The 16,566-nt window shown below is 41.6% G+C and overlaps 1 protein-coding gene across 5 annotated transcripts in view; it reads left to right on the top strand.

Moving 5' to 3' along the window:
* The window catches only part of slc12a5a (solute carrier family 12 member 5a), a 97,869-nt gene that overhangs the window by 64,804 nt on the left and 16,499 nt on the right, over positions 1-16,566 (top strand). For all 5 annotated transcript variants that reach the window (XM_028998919.1, XM_028998918.1, XM_028998920.1 and 2 more), the window contains exon 4: positions 15,919-16,065. In XM_028998919.1, the coding sequence (XP_028854752.1) occupies positions 15,919-16,065 (147 nt within the window). The remainder of the gene's footprint in view (positions 1-15,918; positions 16,066-16,566) is intronic.

Genomic DNA, 16,566 nt, shown 5'->3' on the forward strand with positions numbered 1-16,566 from the left:
CTCAGGAACAGATTATACATTTTGAATGTATATTGTATGTTTTTTTTGTTGGTTTCTGACTGTGATTTTGGTTCCTGTCCAACTGAAAAGCCTGAATGAATATGGTGGACTTTCCTTCTAGACACTGGCTGCCATGGTCCATGAACTTTCTGTTTATTTTCACCCCGGTCTACTAAAAAGTAGACTGACGTCTCTCCGTCAGGAAGTCCAGGGTCCAGTTGCAGAGGGAGGTGTTCAGGCCCAGCAGGCTCAGCTTCTCGACCAGGTGCTGAGGAACGATGGTGTTCAATGCTGAACTGAAGTCTATGAGCAGCATTCGTGCGTATGTGTCCTTATTGTCCAGGTGGGTGAGGGTCAGATGCAGGGTGGTGGCGATGACGAATTGCAGTGAGTCCAGGGTGGAGGGCAGCAGGGTCTTCATATGTTTCAGGACCAGCCTCTCGAAGCACTTCATCACAACGGGTGTAAGTGCAGCGGGGCGGTAGACATTAAGACACGACACTGAAGACTTCTTCAGCTTGGGCACGACACGTAGGAACAACTCAGTGGGATGTCTAAGATGTTGGTGAGAACATCTGCCAGCTGGTCTGCACATACTCTGAGCATCTTCCAGGGATGTTGTCTGGTCCAGCAGCCTTTCGTGAGTTAACTCTGCAAAGTTTCTGTGTTTATAACCACGGCCGATAGACACATCACCTGATCAGTGGGAGGAGGGCTGGATTTCCTTGCAGTCACGTCGTTCTGTTTGTTGGATCGTGCGTAGACGTCATTCAGTCATTCCCTGTAGCTTCTCTACTTTTTGGCCTTTTACCGTTTTTAATAGAGCTGCCTTGGCTTTGAGCTTCTCCCCTAATGACTGCTTTAGTTTCATCCCGTACAATACTAGGGTTTTCCTCTCCGTTGTCATTGTCCTGTTTGAGGTCTGTCTCCATTGCCCTACTGAAGGCAGGATCATTCAACAAGCCAGTATTTAACCTCCATAATGTCTTCTGAACATCTAGATGCCAGAGTGATCAGAAAGATCCTGCTGCCGCAGTAAAGTAATCTAGTAATCTATAAGTAATCTATACTTCAGTGCGCTGCATGTGGTGCAGAGTAAAATGTGCATCCTGGTGTTGATCCAGATGTAGCTCGCCATACTGAGGTCAATAAGGTGATTTTTCACCTCTCAGCTGCAGAAAGATGTGGTTCCTGCCAGAATGCCACGCTTATCCTCTCCTTTTTTATTCTTGCAATAAATCTACTTCTTTTAAATGGTTATTTAACCCATTTACGTCTTAGAAGCTTGTATTAAAGATTTCAAGTTTTTGAAAACTTTGGGGTCCTCATAGTTTATTATTGATGAATATGACTGATGGATCATAATGTTCACAAATGCATAAAATCAGTACTAAAGTTATTATTATGTCAGAATCTTTTTTTTTATGGTTAAGCACAGACGAAATGGAACCCATCAAGGTAGAACGTACACGTAAACGCGTTAAAAATTAAGTTGTGATTCACTATCAAATGCTGAAAGTGAGATGTTTGATGTACCTGACCTGCATCACCAGACACTTACAGAGACCGTTCACTGCCACCAAATTCAGCATGGCCTTATCTTTTTCTCACCTCAACATCTGACACACATTTCCTGTATTCAAATGTGTGTAAAATACGGTAATGATTGCTTTGCCGTCTCCTCTGATTCATTCAAATAATCTCATTAAAAAGAAGAAAGGACCAAAGCCGATAGCGACTGGTGGGTGTTTTGAGATCTGTATAAATTCCCTGTAGTCAGGACACTAAAGGAGTTGCTGCATGGTGAGGAGGTTTGGTGGTCCAGGACTTTTCCCAGTGAGGTACAGGAACCTGTCCTCTCCCAGTATCCGTATCCAGGTGTCCCGCTTCTCTTCCAGACTCTTCATGCATGATAAGCGAGACTGGTGAGTGAACATTAGCAAGATGTCCAAGCAGGAATATAGATGCTGGCTATCAGAACTCCACCCAATTGAACTGTGAGAAACCTAACAGTCCCACATCTATCCCAGAATTATTTTCAAAAGCCAAATTGAGTCACAACCATCACACAGCATGTTGATTAGGGCCCACTATTCCAGGATCTCTAACATCACAAACACTACTTAGAGTCCATTTGGACAATCTTTGAGCTTACCATTCCGCATTAATAAATATAAGTTGTGGGGCTCAGATTCTTCTATACTTTATAGGAATGTCTACATATTTTGGGTTTCCAGCATACCTTCAACCGTTCTCTAACGAAAGTAGAAGGTTGCAAGTGGGGCCGCACAAAAAGGATTCTGATATTTGTCCAGCAAGTACACAAAATAATCATCATGTCCATTGTATAATGCATACAACATGGCATCATCATAACTGAGGTTCGTTAACCGGCGTAATTCCTCCAGATGTTCAAAAGACTCTTTGTTTTTCAAACATTCTGTATATTACTGTTCTAGTTCCATTTTTTTTTTTTTTTAAGAAAATCTTGCTTAAATAGATGAGTGTGAGACTCAGAAGACTAAAAAGAAGACATCTGTCCGGGACAGACATTTAAACTTCGCCAGAGCAGAAAGACAAAGTTCTTCAATGCAGTTCCTTATTATGTGCTATTTATTAGCACATAACTGTAACCACAATTAGTTCTCTTATTCTTTATTTAATAATTTGAGATTAATTTAATTAATTCATGCTCTTTAATAAGGTTGAAGCGTTCTAATCAGTGGTCAGCTATTTGAATATTATTTTGGAATATTAGTATTAAAGAATTTCATAAAATTATCGCTACTATGATGATATTGAGTGGTAGTATCCGTTTCTGTCTTATTCCTGGTTAGTTTGGCGATTGCCAGAACTCACAACATAACACATAAAGTCAAGTTCGTGTAGAGTCCACGAGTCCACGTAGAGTCCCTTCCGAAGGGGCGGAAATGTCTGGCTTTTAAGCGCTGTCAGGATTGGCCACCGGTGATGAGCCCAGCTGCAGTCAATTGTGTCTGAGACATATTTTAGAAGCGATGAGGAAATGATATGAGATCATTTCAGATTGCGGAAGAGTAACTATATCTTCTATATTTAAACCGAAGGTCAGTACGTGATTGAGCGTGTGACCACCTTCATGAGTAGGTCCTGTTATATGTTGGTTAACTCCAACTGAGTCTAATAAAGACAGGAATGCTGTTCTTAGTGAGTCTTCTAATTTATCACAGTGGATGTTAAAGTCGCCGACAATTAGGGCTTTATCCACAGATACAACTAAATTGGAGACAAAATCTGTAAATTCACTAAGAAACTCAGAATAAGGTCCAGGGGGGGTCTATAAATAATAATCAATGGAATGAACTTATGATTTTTATTTTGTGAGACTACATGAGTTATGTTGGTCTAGAGTTAAATCCATGTCCGGGTTTATGAGTAATACCGAGGGTTGTAAATTACTGCCTCTTTCAGTTAAGCGAGGTTGGTGTACATAGCTGTATCCAGGAGGACTAGACACGTTTAATGCTAAAAATTAAGTTCGGTCAGGCACAGCACATGAAACCCCTGATCTGCAGTAATTTCATTGACAATGAGCGTTTTAGGTGTAAGGGATCTAACATTTAATAATCCTATTCTAATATCGGGGGTGCTGGTGGTACGTTCAGTAGGAATGATAGTAACGGGTAGTAAGTTGCTGAAACAGACACCCCGTCCAGCCCGTGGAACAGACACAGTGTCAGCATATTTATGAGTTTTATTAATGTTTCTTGTAGAATCTCTTGTTTTAATAAAGTGAGGTAAAGACACAGTGTCAATAGTGTACACGCTGTCTTCCGCCTGGTCTCGGCTCTGGCGAGTCAGGTTCGTTTTTTGGTTCTAAGACTATGAGCCAGATTTTTAGACAACCGAGTGGCGCCCGCCCAGTTGGGGTGGATGCCATCTCGCCCAAAAAGACCAGGATTCCCCCGAAATGTTGGCCAGTTATTAATAAAGCCCACTTTATTTTTTGGACACCACTCCGACAACCAGCGATTTATATCGAGGAGCAGCTACAGGTCTCGTCGCTACGCCGAAACTGCGGTAGTGGGCCAGAGCAGATTACTTTATCCGACATCGTTTCAGCCAGTTCAAGCATCTCTATAAAATTATCTTTAGTTATTTCCGACTGGCGTAGCCGGACGTCGTCAGCGCCGACGTGAATCGCTATACTGGAGTATCTGCGGTTATTTTTGCCAGCGCTTTTAATTTTGCGCGGATGTCGGGCGCTCTGGCTCCAGGAAAACACAGGATTTTATTCGCTGGTGCCGGTATCCTCACGTTTCTATCTGTGGAGTCGCCAGTGTCTGAGCTGAGATAGCCACAGAAAGTCTAGAGAGTTCTCCAGCTGCAGACCAAAGACACGTTGAGCCAGTTATTCTACTTATAATCAGGCAATAAAACTGGCAACATGCACAAGACACTGCACACATATAACCAACGACCAACCACTGGAATGAACCCATAAATGGGGGCATATTCATAAAATGCAGTCATCATTCATCCTGAATAGTGCAGTGACTTCCATATTTTCATTCACGGTACGTTGTCACGTAAAGACGTTAAAAATTAAGTTGTATTTCACTATTAAATGCTGAAAGTGAGATGTTTGATGTACCTGACCTGCATCACCAGAGACTTACAGAGACCGTTTGCTGCCACCAAATTCAGCATGGCCTTATCTTTTTCTCACCTCAACATCTGACACACATTTCCTGTATTAAAATGTGTGTAAAATACGGTAATGATTGCTTTCCCGTCTCCTCTGATTCATTCAAATAATCTCATTGAAAAAGAAGGAAAGATCACGGCCGATATAGACTGGTATGTATTTTTAGATCTCTACAAATTCCCTGTAGTCAGGGCACTAAAGGAGTTGCTGCATGGTGAGGAGGTTTGGTGGTCCAGGACTTTTCCCAGTGAGGTACAGGAACCTGTCCTCTCCCAGTATCCGTATCCAGGTGTCCCGCTTCTCTTCCAGACTCTTCATGCATGATAAGCGAGACTGGTGAGTGAACAGTAGCGAGATGTCCAGGCAGGAATATAGATGCCGGCTATTACATCTGTACCCAATTGAACTGTAAGAAACCTAACAGTTCCATATCTATCCCAGAATTATTTTCAAAGGCCAGATTGAGTCACAACCATCACACAGCATGTCGCGCAGGGCCCACAAGTCCAGCATCTCTAACATCACAAACACTACTTTGAGTCCATTTGGACAATCTTTGAGCTTATCATACCGCATTAATAAATATAAGTTGTGGGGCTCCGACTCTTCTATACTTTATAGGAATGTCTACATATTTTGGGTTTCCAGCATACCTTGAACCGCTCTGTCATGAAAGAAGAAGGTTGCAAGTGGGGCAGCCCAAAGACGATTCTGATATTTGTCTAGCAAGTACACAAAATAATCATCATGTCCGTGGGATAATGCTTCCAACATGGCACCATCATAATTGAGGTTTAATAACCATGAGCGTAATTCCTCCAGTTGTTCAAAAGACTCTTTGTTTTTCAAACATTCTTTAAATTGTTGTTTTACTTTCATTTTTTATTTTTATTTTTTTAGAAAATCTTGCTTAAATAGATGAGTGTGAGACTCAGAAGACTAAAAAGAAGACATCTGTCCGGGACAGACGTTTAAACTTCGCCTGAGCAGAAAGACAAAGTTCTTCAATGCAGTTCTTTATAATGTGCGGTTTATTAGCACATAACTGTAACCACAATTAGTTCTCTTATTCTTTATTTAATTATTTGATCCAAAAGTCTTAATTTTACAATCTTCTGCCTGAATGAATATTGTGGACTTTCCTTCCAGCCACTGGCTGCATGGTCCACGTTCACCTTCTGTTTCCCTCCACCCTGGTATAATGAAATCAAAAATTATTCACTTCTGAAAAAATGTCTTCACGTGTCCAGTTGTCACGTCCTCTCCCATGAAGAAAACGTCACCGTACGACCTTCTACTCTTACAAACAGCACCCAACCCATCAATCTAATCTGTTTACATTATGTCATCCCGTACAATACTAGGGTTTTCCTCTCCGTTGTCATTATCCTGTTTGAGGTCTGTCTCCATTGCCCTACTGAAGGCAGGATCATTCAACAAGCCAGTATTTAACCTCCATAATGTCTTCTGAACATCTAGATACCAGAGTGATCAGAAAGATCCCGCTGCCGCAGTAAAGTAATCTAGTAATCTATAAGTAATCTATACTTCAGTGCGCTGCATGTGGTGCAGAGTAAAATGTGCATCCTGGTGTTGATTCAGATGTAGCTCGCCATACTGAGGTCAATAAGGTGATTTTTCACCTCTCAGCTACAGAAAGATGTGGTTCCTGCCAGAATGCCACACTTATCCTCTCCTTTTTTATTTTTGCAATAAATGTACTTCTTTTAAATGGTTATTTAACCCATTTACGTCTTAGAAGCTTGTATTAAAGATTTCAAGTTTTTGAAAACGTTGGGGTCCTCATAGTTTAATATTGATGAATATGACTGATGGATCATAATGTTCACAAATGCATAAAATCAGTACTAAAGTTATTACTAGAAGCCAAAATTCCAGGGGAAATTTTGATGGGTCTGTCCGGGCATTGGTCACAGCTGTGGGCATGGAATTTGTAAAATGGGGCTTCTTTACTGAGGTACTGCAGTATCACTTCAAAGAAGTTTTATTTTACAAATCCGTTGTTTCTTTACGTTTGACGGTCTTCGCGTGGCGGTCTTTAACGTAAGACATGTTCTTTTTTGCCATTCTCAGCACAATAATAAATGGTCTGTCTTCTGACAGACCCAATTATGTCAGAATCTTTATTTTTATGGTTAAGCACAGACAAAATGGAACCCAGCAAGGTAGAACGTACACGTAAACGCGTTAAAAATGAAGTTGTGATTCACTATTAAATGCTGAAAGTGAGATGTTTGATGTACCTGACCTGCATCACCAGACACTTACAGAGACCGTTTACTGCCACCAAATTCAGCATGGCCTTATCTTTTTCTCACCTCAACATCTGACACACATTTCCTGTATTCGAATGTGTGTAAAATACGGTAATGATTGCTTTGCCGTCTCCTCTGATTCATTCAATAATCTTATTGAAAAGGAAGACAGGATTAAGGCTGATAGCGACTGGTGGGTGTTTTGAGATCTCTACAAATTCCCTGTAGTCAGGGCACTAAAGGAGTTGCTGCATGGTGAGGAGGTTTGGTGGTCCAGGACTTTTCCCAGTGAGGTACAGGAACCTGTCCTCTCCCAGTATCCGTATCCAGGTGTCCCGCTTCTCTTCCAGACTCTTCATGCATGATAAGCGAGACTGGTGAGTGAACATTAGCGTGATGTCCAAGGAGGTATATAGATGCTGGCTATCAGAACTCCACCCAATTGAACCGTGAGAAACGTAACAGTCCCACATCTATCCCAGAATTATTCTCAAAGGCCAGATTGATTCACAACCATCACACAGCATGTCGCGCAGGGCCCACTAGTCCAGAATCTCTAACATCACAAACACTACTTAGAGTTCATTTGGACAATCTTTGAGCTTACCATTCCGCATTAATAAATATAAGTTGTGGGGCTCTGACTCTTCTATACTTTATAGGAATGTTTACATATTTTTGGTTTCCAGCATACCTTGAACCGCTCTGTCATGAAAGAAGTAGGTTGCAAGTGGGGCAGCCCAAAGACGATTCTGGTATTTGTCCAGCAAGTACACAAAATAATCATCATGTCCGTGGGATAATGCTTCCAACATGGCATCATCATAACTGAGGTTTAATAACCATGAGCGTAATTTGTCCAGATGTTCAAAAGACTCTTTGTTTTTCAAACGTTCTTTAAATTGTTGTTCTACTTCCATTTTTTTTTTTTTTAAGAAAAACTTGCTTAAATAGATTAGTGTGAGACTCAGAAGACTAAAAAGAAGACATCTGTCCGGGACAGACATTTAAACTTCGCCTGATCAGAAAAACAAAGTTCTTCAATGCAGTTCTTTATAATGTGCTGTTTATTAGCACTGTCACGGCCAATACACCTCCAGCCCAACAGAGAGTGCCAGACAAGCCGGGGAGACACCAACCCGGAAACGGAAGTGAGAGCGGGCAGCACCAAGTATAAAATCTAGATGACACTGAGGAGACACTGCCCGCTCTTTGACGAATTTACTTCCATAGACGCCAGCCTTATTTTCCCACAACGGACTGATTGATATCCATGACCACGACCTTTGCCTGCCCCTCTTGTGACGACGATCTCTAATCTGATTCTCCAGTGTGACCACGACCTTCACCCGCCATTGACCTTGAGTTTGCCTGCCCCCTTTTGCTAATACGATCTTCCCCGTTAGCCCCCACGGAACCAGAGTTCCCTCACCGCCTCGCCGCGGCGCTTCCACGGCCACACTCCCGTCCCAGCTCACCTCCGGCCGCCTAATCACCGGCCAAGCGCCTCCGGTCCTCCTCTCCCAGTACGACGACTACTCCACTTGCTCCAAGCATACCTGCGAATGCGTCCCCGAACTCGGCCAGTGACAAGCACATAACTGTAACCACAATTAGTTCTCTTATTCTTTATTTAATAATTTGATCCAAAAGTCTTAATTTTACAATCTTCTGCCTGAATGAATATTGTGGACTTTCCTTCCAGCCACTGGCTGCATGGTCCACGTTCACCTTCTGTTTCCCTCCACCCTGGTATAATGGAATCAAAAATTATTCACTTCTGAAAAAATGTCTTCACGTGTCCAGTTGTCACGTCCTCTCCCATGAAGAAAACGTCACCGTACGACCTTCTACTCTTACAAACAGCACCCAACCCGTCAATCTAATCTATTTACATGATGTCATCCCGTACAATACTAGGGTTTTCCTCTCCGTTGTCATTGTCCTGTTTGAGGTCTGTCTCCATTGCCCTACTGAAGGCAGGATCATTCAACAAGCCAGTATTTAACCTCCATAATGTCTTCTGAACATCTAGATGCCAGAGTGATCAGAAAGATCCTGCTGCCGCAGTAAAGTAATCTAGTAATCTATAAGTAATCTATACTTCAGTGCGCTGCATGTGGTGCAGAGTAAAATGTGCATCCTGGTGTTGATCCAGATGTAGCTCGCCATACTGAGGTCAATAAGGTGATTTTTCACCTCTCAGCTGCAGAAAGATGTGGTTCCTGCCAGAATGCCACACTTATCCTCTCCTTTTTTATTTTTGCAATAAATGTACTTCTTTTAAATGGTTATTTAACCCATTTACGTCTTAGAAGCTTGTATTAAAGATTTCAAGTTTTTGAAAACTTTGGGGTCCTCATAGTTTAATATTGATGAATATGACTGATGGATCATAATGTTCACAAATGCATAAAATCAGTACTAAAGTCGGTACGTTATTATTATGTCAGGATCTTTATTTTTATGGTTAAGCACAGACAAAATGGAACCCATCAAGGTAGAACGTACACGTAAACGCGTTATGAATGAAGTTGTGATTCACTATCAAATGCTGAAAGTGAGATGTTTGATGAACCTGACCTGCATCACCAGACTCTTACAGAGACCGTTTACTGCCACCAAATTCAGCATGGCCTTATCTTTTTCTCACCTCAACATCTGACACACATTTCCTGTATTCGAATGTGTGTAAAATACGGTAATGATTGCTTTGCCGTCTCCTCTGATTCATTCAATAATCTTATTGAAAAGGAAGACAGGATTAAGACCGATAGCGACTGGTGGGTCTTTTGAGATCTGTATAAATTCCTTGTAGTCAGGACACTAAAGGAGTTGCTGCATGGTGAGGAGGTTTGGTGGTCCAGGACTTTTCCCAGTGAGGTACAGGAACCTGTCCTCTCCCAGTATCTGTATCCAGGTGTCCCGCTTCTTTTCCAGACTCTTCATGCATGATAAGCGAGACTGGTGAGTGAACAGTAGCGAGATGTCTAAGGAGGAATATAGATGCCGGCTATCACATCTGTACCCAATTGAACCGTGAGTACTGTAACAGTCCCACATCTATCCCAGAATTATTTTCAAAAGCCAGATTGATTCGCAACCATCACACAGCATGTCGCACAGGGCCCACAAGTCCAGAATCTCTAACATCACAAACACTACTTAGAGTTCATTTGGACAATCTTTGAGCTTACCATTCCGCATTAATAAATATAAGTTGTGGGGCTCCGACTCTTCTATACTTTATAGGAATGTCTACATATTTTGGGTTTCCAGCATACCTTGAACCGCTCTGTGACGAAAGAAGAAGGTTGCAAGTGGGGCAGCCCAAAAACGATACTGGTATTTGTCCAGCAAGTACATAAAATAATCATCATGTCCGTGGGATAATGCTTCCAACATGGCATCATCATAACTGAGGTTTAATAACCATGAGCGTAATTTGTCCAGATGTTCAAAAGACTCTTTGTTTTTCAAACATTCTTTAAATTGTTGTTCTACTTCCATTTTTTTTTTTTTTTTTAAGAAAATCTTGCTTAAATAGATGAGTGTGAGACTCAGAAGACATCTGTCCGGGACAGACATTTAAACTTCGCCTGTGCAGAAAGACAAAGTTCTTCAATGCAGTTTTTTATAATGTGCTGTTTATTAGCACATAACTGTAACCACAATTAGTTCTCTTATTCTTTATTTAATTATTTTATCCCAAAGTCTTAATTTTACAATCTTCTGCCTGAATGAATATTGTGGACTTTCCTTCCAGCCACTGGCTGCATGGTCCACGTTCACCTTCTGTTTCCCTCCACCCTGGTATAATGGAATCAAAAATTATTCACTTATGAAAAAATGTCTTCACGTGTCCAGTTGTCACGTCCTCTCCCATGAAGAAAACGTCACCGTACGACCTTCTACTCTTACAAACAGCACCCAACCCGTCAATCTAATCTATTTACATGATGTCATCCCGTACAATACTAGGGTTTTCCTCTCCGTTGTCATTGTCCTGTTTGAGGTCTGTCTCCATTGCCCTACTGAAGGCAGGATCATTCAACAAGCCAGTATTTAACCTCCATAATGTCTTCTGAACATCTAGATACCAGAGTGATCAGAAAGATCCCGCTGCCGCAGTAAAGTAATCTAGTAATCTATAAGTAATCTATACTTCAGTGCGCTGCATGTGGTGCAGAGTAAAATGTGCATCCTGGTGTTGATCCAGATGTAGCTCGCCATACTGAGGTCAATAAGGTGATTTTTCACCTCTCAGCTGCAGAAAGATGTGGTTCCTGCCAGAATGCCACGCTTATCCTCTCCTTTTTTATTTTTGCAATAAATGTACTTCTTTTAAATGGTTATTTAACCCATTTACGTCTTAGAAGCTTGTATTAAAGATTTCAAGTTTTTGAAAACTTTGGGGTCCTCATAGTTAAATATTGATGAATATGACTGATGAATCATAATGTTCACAAATGCATAAAATCAGTACTAAAGTCGGTACGTTATTATTATGTCAGGATCTTTATTTTTATGGTTAAGCACAGACGAAATGGAACCCAGCAAGGTAGAACGTACACGTAAACGCGTTAAAAATGAAGTTGTGATTCACTATTAAATGCTGAAAGTGAGATGTTTGATGAACCTGACCTGCATCACCAGACACTTACAGAGACCGTTTACTGCCACCAAATTCAGCATGGCCTTATCTTTTTCTCACCTCAACATCTGACACACATTTCCTGTATTCGAATGTGTGTAAAATACGGTAATGATTGCTTTGCCGTCTCCTCTGATTCATTCAATAATCTTATTGAAAAGGAAGACAGGATTAAGACTGATAGCGACTGGTGGGTGTTTTGAGATCTGTATAAATTCCCTGTAGTCAGGGCACTAAAGGAGTTGCTGCATGGTGAGGAGGTTTGGTGGTCCAGGACTTTTCCCAGTGAGGTACAGGAACCTGTCCTCTCCCAGTATCCGTATCCAGGTGTCCCGCTTCTCTTCCAGACTCTTCATGCATGATAAGCGAGACTGGTGAGTGAACAGTAGCGAGATGTCTAAGGAGGAATATAGATGCCGGCTATTACATCTGTACCCAATTGAACTGTAAGAAACCTAACAGTTCCATATCTATCCCAGAATTATTTTCAAAGGCCAGATTGATTCACAACCATCACACAGCATGTCGCACAGGGCCCAGTAGTCCAGGATCTCCAACATCACAAACACTACTTAGAGTTCATTTGGACAATCTTTGAGCTTACCATTCCGCATTAATAAATATAAGTTGTGGGGCTCCGACTCTTCTATACTTTATAGGAATGTCTACATATTTTGGGTTTCCAGCATACCTTGAACCGCTCTGTGACGAAAGAAGAAGGTTGCAAGTGGGGCAGCCCAAAAACGATTCTGGTATTTGTCCAGCAAGTACATAAAATAATCATCATGTCCGTGGGATAATGCTTCCAACATGGCATCATCATAACTGAGGTTGAATAACCATGAGCGTAATTTGTCCAGATGTTCAAAAGACTCTTTGTTTTTCAAACATTCTATATATTGCTGTTCTACTTCCATTTTTTTTTTTTTTAAAGAAAATCTTGCTTAAATAGATGAGTGTGAGACTCAGAAGACTAAAAAGAAGACATCTGTCCAGGACAGACATTTAAACTTCGCCTGTGCAGAAAGACAAAGTTCTTCAATGCAGTTCTTTATAATGTGCTGTTTATTAGCACATAACTGTAACCACAATTAGTTCTCTTATTCTTTATTTAATTATTTGATCCAAAAGTCTTAATTTTACAATCTTCTGCTTGAATGAATATTGTGGACTTTCCTTCCAGCCACTGGCTGCATGGTCCACGTTCACCTTCTCTTTCCCTCCACCCTGGTATAATGGAATCAAAAATTATTCACTTATGAAAAAATGTCTTCACGTGTCCAGTTGTCACGTCCTCTCCCATGAAGAAAACGTCACCGCACGACCTTCTACTCTTACAAACAGCACCCAACCCGTCAATCTAATCTATTTACATTATGTCATCCCGTACAATACTAGGGTTTTCCTCTCCGTTGCCATTGTCCTGTTTGAGGTCTGTCTCCATTGCCCTACTGAAGGCAGGATCATTCAACAAGCCAGTATTTAACCTCCATAATGTCTTCTGAACATCTAGATGCCAGAGTGATCAGAAAGATCCCGCTGCCGCAGTAAAGTAATCTAGTAATCTATAAGTAATCTATACTTCAGTGCGCTGCATGTGGTGCAGAGTAAAATGTGCATCCTGGTGTTGATCCAGATGTAGCTCGCCATACTGAGGTCAATAAGGTGATTTTTCACCTCTCAGCTGCAGAAAGATGTGGTTCCTGCCAGAATGCCACGCTTATCCTCTCCTTTTTTATTTTTGCAATAAATGTACTTCTTTTAAATGGTTATTTAACCCATTTACGTCTTAGAAGCTTGTATTAAAGATTTCAAGTTTTTGAAAACTTTGGGGTCCTCATAGTTTAATATTGATGAATATGACTGATGGATCATAATGTTCACAAATGCATAAAATCAGTACTAAAGTCGGTACGTTATTATTATGTCAGGATCTTTATTTTTATGGTTAAGCACAGACGAAATGGAACCCATCAAGGTAGAACGTACACGTAAACGCGTTAAAAATTAAGTTGTCATTCACTATCAAATGCTGAAAGTGAGATGTTTGATGTACCTGACCTGCATCACCAGACACTTACAGAGACCGTTTACTGCCACCAAATTCAGCATGGCCTTATCTTTTTCTCACCTCAACATCTGACACACATTTCCTGTATTCGAATGTGTGTAAAATACGGTAATGATTGCTTTGCCGTCTCCTCTGATTCATTCAATAATCTTATTGAAAAGGAAGACAGGATTAAGGCTGATAGCGACTGGTGGGTGTTTTGAGATCTGTATAAATTCCCTGTAGTCAGGACACTAAAGGAGTTGCTGCATGGTGAGGAGGTTTGGTGGTCCAGGACTTTTCCCAGTGAGGTACAGGAACCTGTCCTCTCCCAGTATCTGTATCCAGGTGTCCCGCTTCTCTTCCAGACTCTTCATGCATGATAAGCGAGACTGGTGAGTGAACATTAGCGAGATGTCCAGGCAGGAATATAGATGCCGGCTATTACATCTGTACCCAATTGAACTGTAAGAAACCTAACAGTTCCATATCTATCCCAGAATTATTTTCAAAGGCCAGATTGATTCGCAACCATCACACAGCATGTCGCACAGGGCCCAGTAGTCCAGGATCTCTAACATCACAAACACTACTTAGAGTTCATTTGGACAATCTTTCAGCTTACCATTCCGCATTAATAAATATAAGTTGTGGGGCTCTGACTCTTCTATACTTTTTAGGAATGTCTACATATTTTGGGTTTCCAGCATACCTTGAACCGCTCTGTGACGAAAGAAGAAGGTTGCAAATGGGGCAGCCCAAAAACGATTCTGGTATTTGTCCAGCAAGTACATAAAATAATCATCATGTCCGTGGGATAATGCTTCCAACATGGCATCATCATAACTGAGGTTTAATAACCATGAGCGTAATTTGTCCAGATGTTCAAAAGACTCTTTGTTTTTCAAACATTCTATATATTGCTGTTCTACTTCCATTTTTTTTTTTTTTAAAGAAAATCTTGCTTAAATAGATGAGTGTGAGACTCAGAAGACTAAAAAGAAGACATCTGTCCGGGACAGACGTTTAAACTTCGCCTGAGCAGAAAGACAAAGTTCTTCAATGCAGTTCTTTATAATGTGCTGTTTATTAGCACATAACTGTAACCACAATTAGTTCTCTTATTCTTTATTTAATTATTTTATCCCAAAGTCTTAATTTTACAATCTTCTGCCTGAATGAATATTGTGGACTTTCCTTCCAGCCACTGGCTGCATGGTCCACGTTCACCTTCTGTTTCCCTCCACCCTGGTATAATGGAATCAAAAATTATTCACTTATGAAAAAATGTCTTCACGTGTCCAGTTGTCACGTCCTCTCCCATGAAGAAAACGTCACCGTACGACCTTCTACTCTTACAAACAGCACCCAACCCGTCAATCTAATCTATTTACATTATGTCATCCCGTACAATACTAGGGTTTTCCTCTCCGTTGTCATTGTCCTGTTTGAGGTCTGTCTCCATTGCCCTACTGAAGGCAGGATCATTCAACAAGCCAGTATTTAACCTCCATAATGTCTTCTGAACATCTAGATACCAGAGTGATCCCGCTGCCGCAGTCTGCAATCTTTCCTTCTATGTGTGTCCTTTTCATACATAAAGAAGTAATCTATGCTTCAGTGGAGTATAGATTGTGTCTGTGTGTGTGTGTGTGTGTCTGGGTGTGTCTGGGTGGGTGTGTGTGTGTGTGTGTGTGTGTGTCCGTTTGTTTTCTATTTGTGTTCTGCATCTATAAATATACTAGTGAAGTGAAAAGCACAGCACACAGTGAAATTTGTCCTCTGTATTTAACCATCACCCTGAGTGAGCAGTGGGCAGCCATGACAGGCGCCCGGGGAGCAACGTGTGGGGACGGTGGGGAGCCTTATCAGGGCTCTTAGTTTGTATACTCAATATTCTATAGAAATCGAACGAGAATTGCTGGTGTCTTCCTCTTGTAAGTCGCTTTGGATAAAAGCGTCTGCTAAATAAAGTAAAGTAAAGTAAATTAAAGACGGTGCTTTGCTCTGTGGCACCTTGGCGGATCTGGATTTGAACCGGCAACCTTCTGATTGCAGGTCCGGTTCCTTAACCGCCTAGAACGTGTGTACAGCTGTCTTTCAGTGTTCATCATGATCTTCATCAGCTAGAAGCATGATGAGATCCTACACACGCACACAGAGCCGAGTCACCATCAGACAGGTTCTGCGTATGCTGACGTTACACACCAACAGCGCTGTTTGTCCCTGTCCTGTGTGTGTTGCTCTGCAGGCTCCGCGGATGGGAACGCTGATGGGCGTGTACCTGCCCTGTCTGCAGAACATCTTGGGGGTGATCTTGTTCCTGAGGATGACGTGGATTGTAGGAACTGGTGGAGTCATTCAGGCCTTCATCATCGTCTTCATGTGCTGCTCCACGGTGAGACAGACACACACACACACACACCGTACACAATAATGCACAGTCCTTTACAGCAAATTTCACAATTATCACGCTCACCTTATAACTTCTATTCAGTCCTTGTTCTGCTGCAGTGTGTGTGTGTGTTTATTGTTAATTTAGAAAATATGTGCATTTGTATGTATGCATGATGAGGGGTGTGTTATTGTATATGCATATGAGGATGCAACCTAGATTCCTCCACGCTTGTGCTATTTTCAGCACAACCCTTCAGATCGTCACCGTGGAAAAGCAAAGCTGCTCCCACCCACCCACACACACACACACACACACACACACACACATGCGCGCGCGCGTGGAGCAGCAGCGGCGGTTCTCTCCACACGGTTCTCTACACAACGGTCACGTGACTCATAACACACATTTCATTACCGCATTATCATCAGACCCGCGACCTCGATCCCGTCCATTTACCAGAGCATCTTACAGGCAGTAGTGACAGGGACGGTGAGACTCTGT

The sequence above is a fragment of the Denticeps clupeoides genome, chromosome 12 (genome assembly GCF_900700375.1).
Source record: "Denticeps clupeoides chromosome 12, fDenClu1.1, whole genome shotgun sequence".
Classification (NCBI taxonomy): Eukaryota; Metazoa; Chordata; class Actinopteri; order Clupeiformes; family Denticipitidae; genus Denticeps; species Denticeps clupeoides.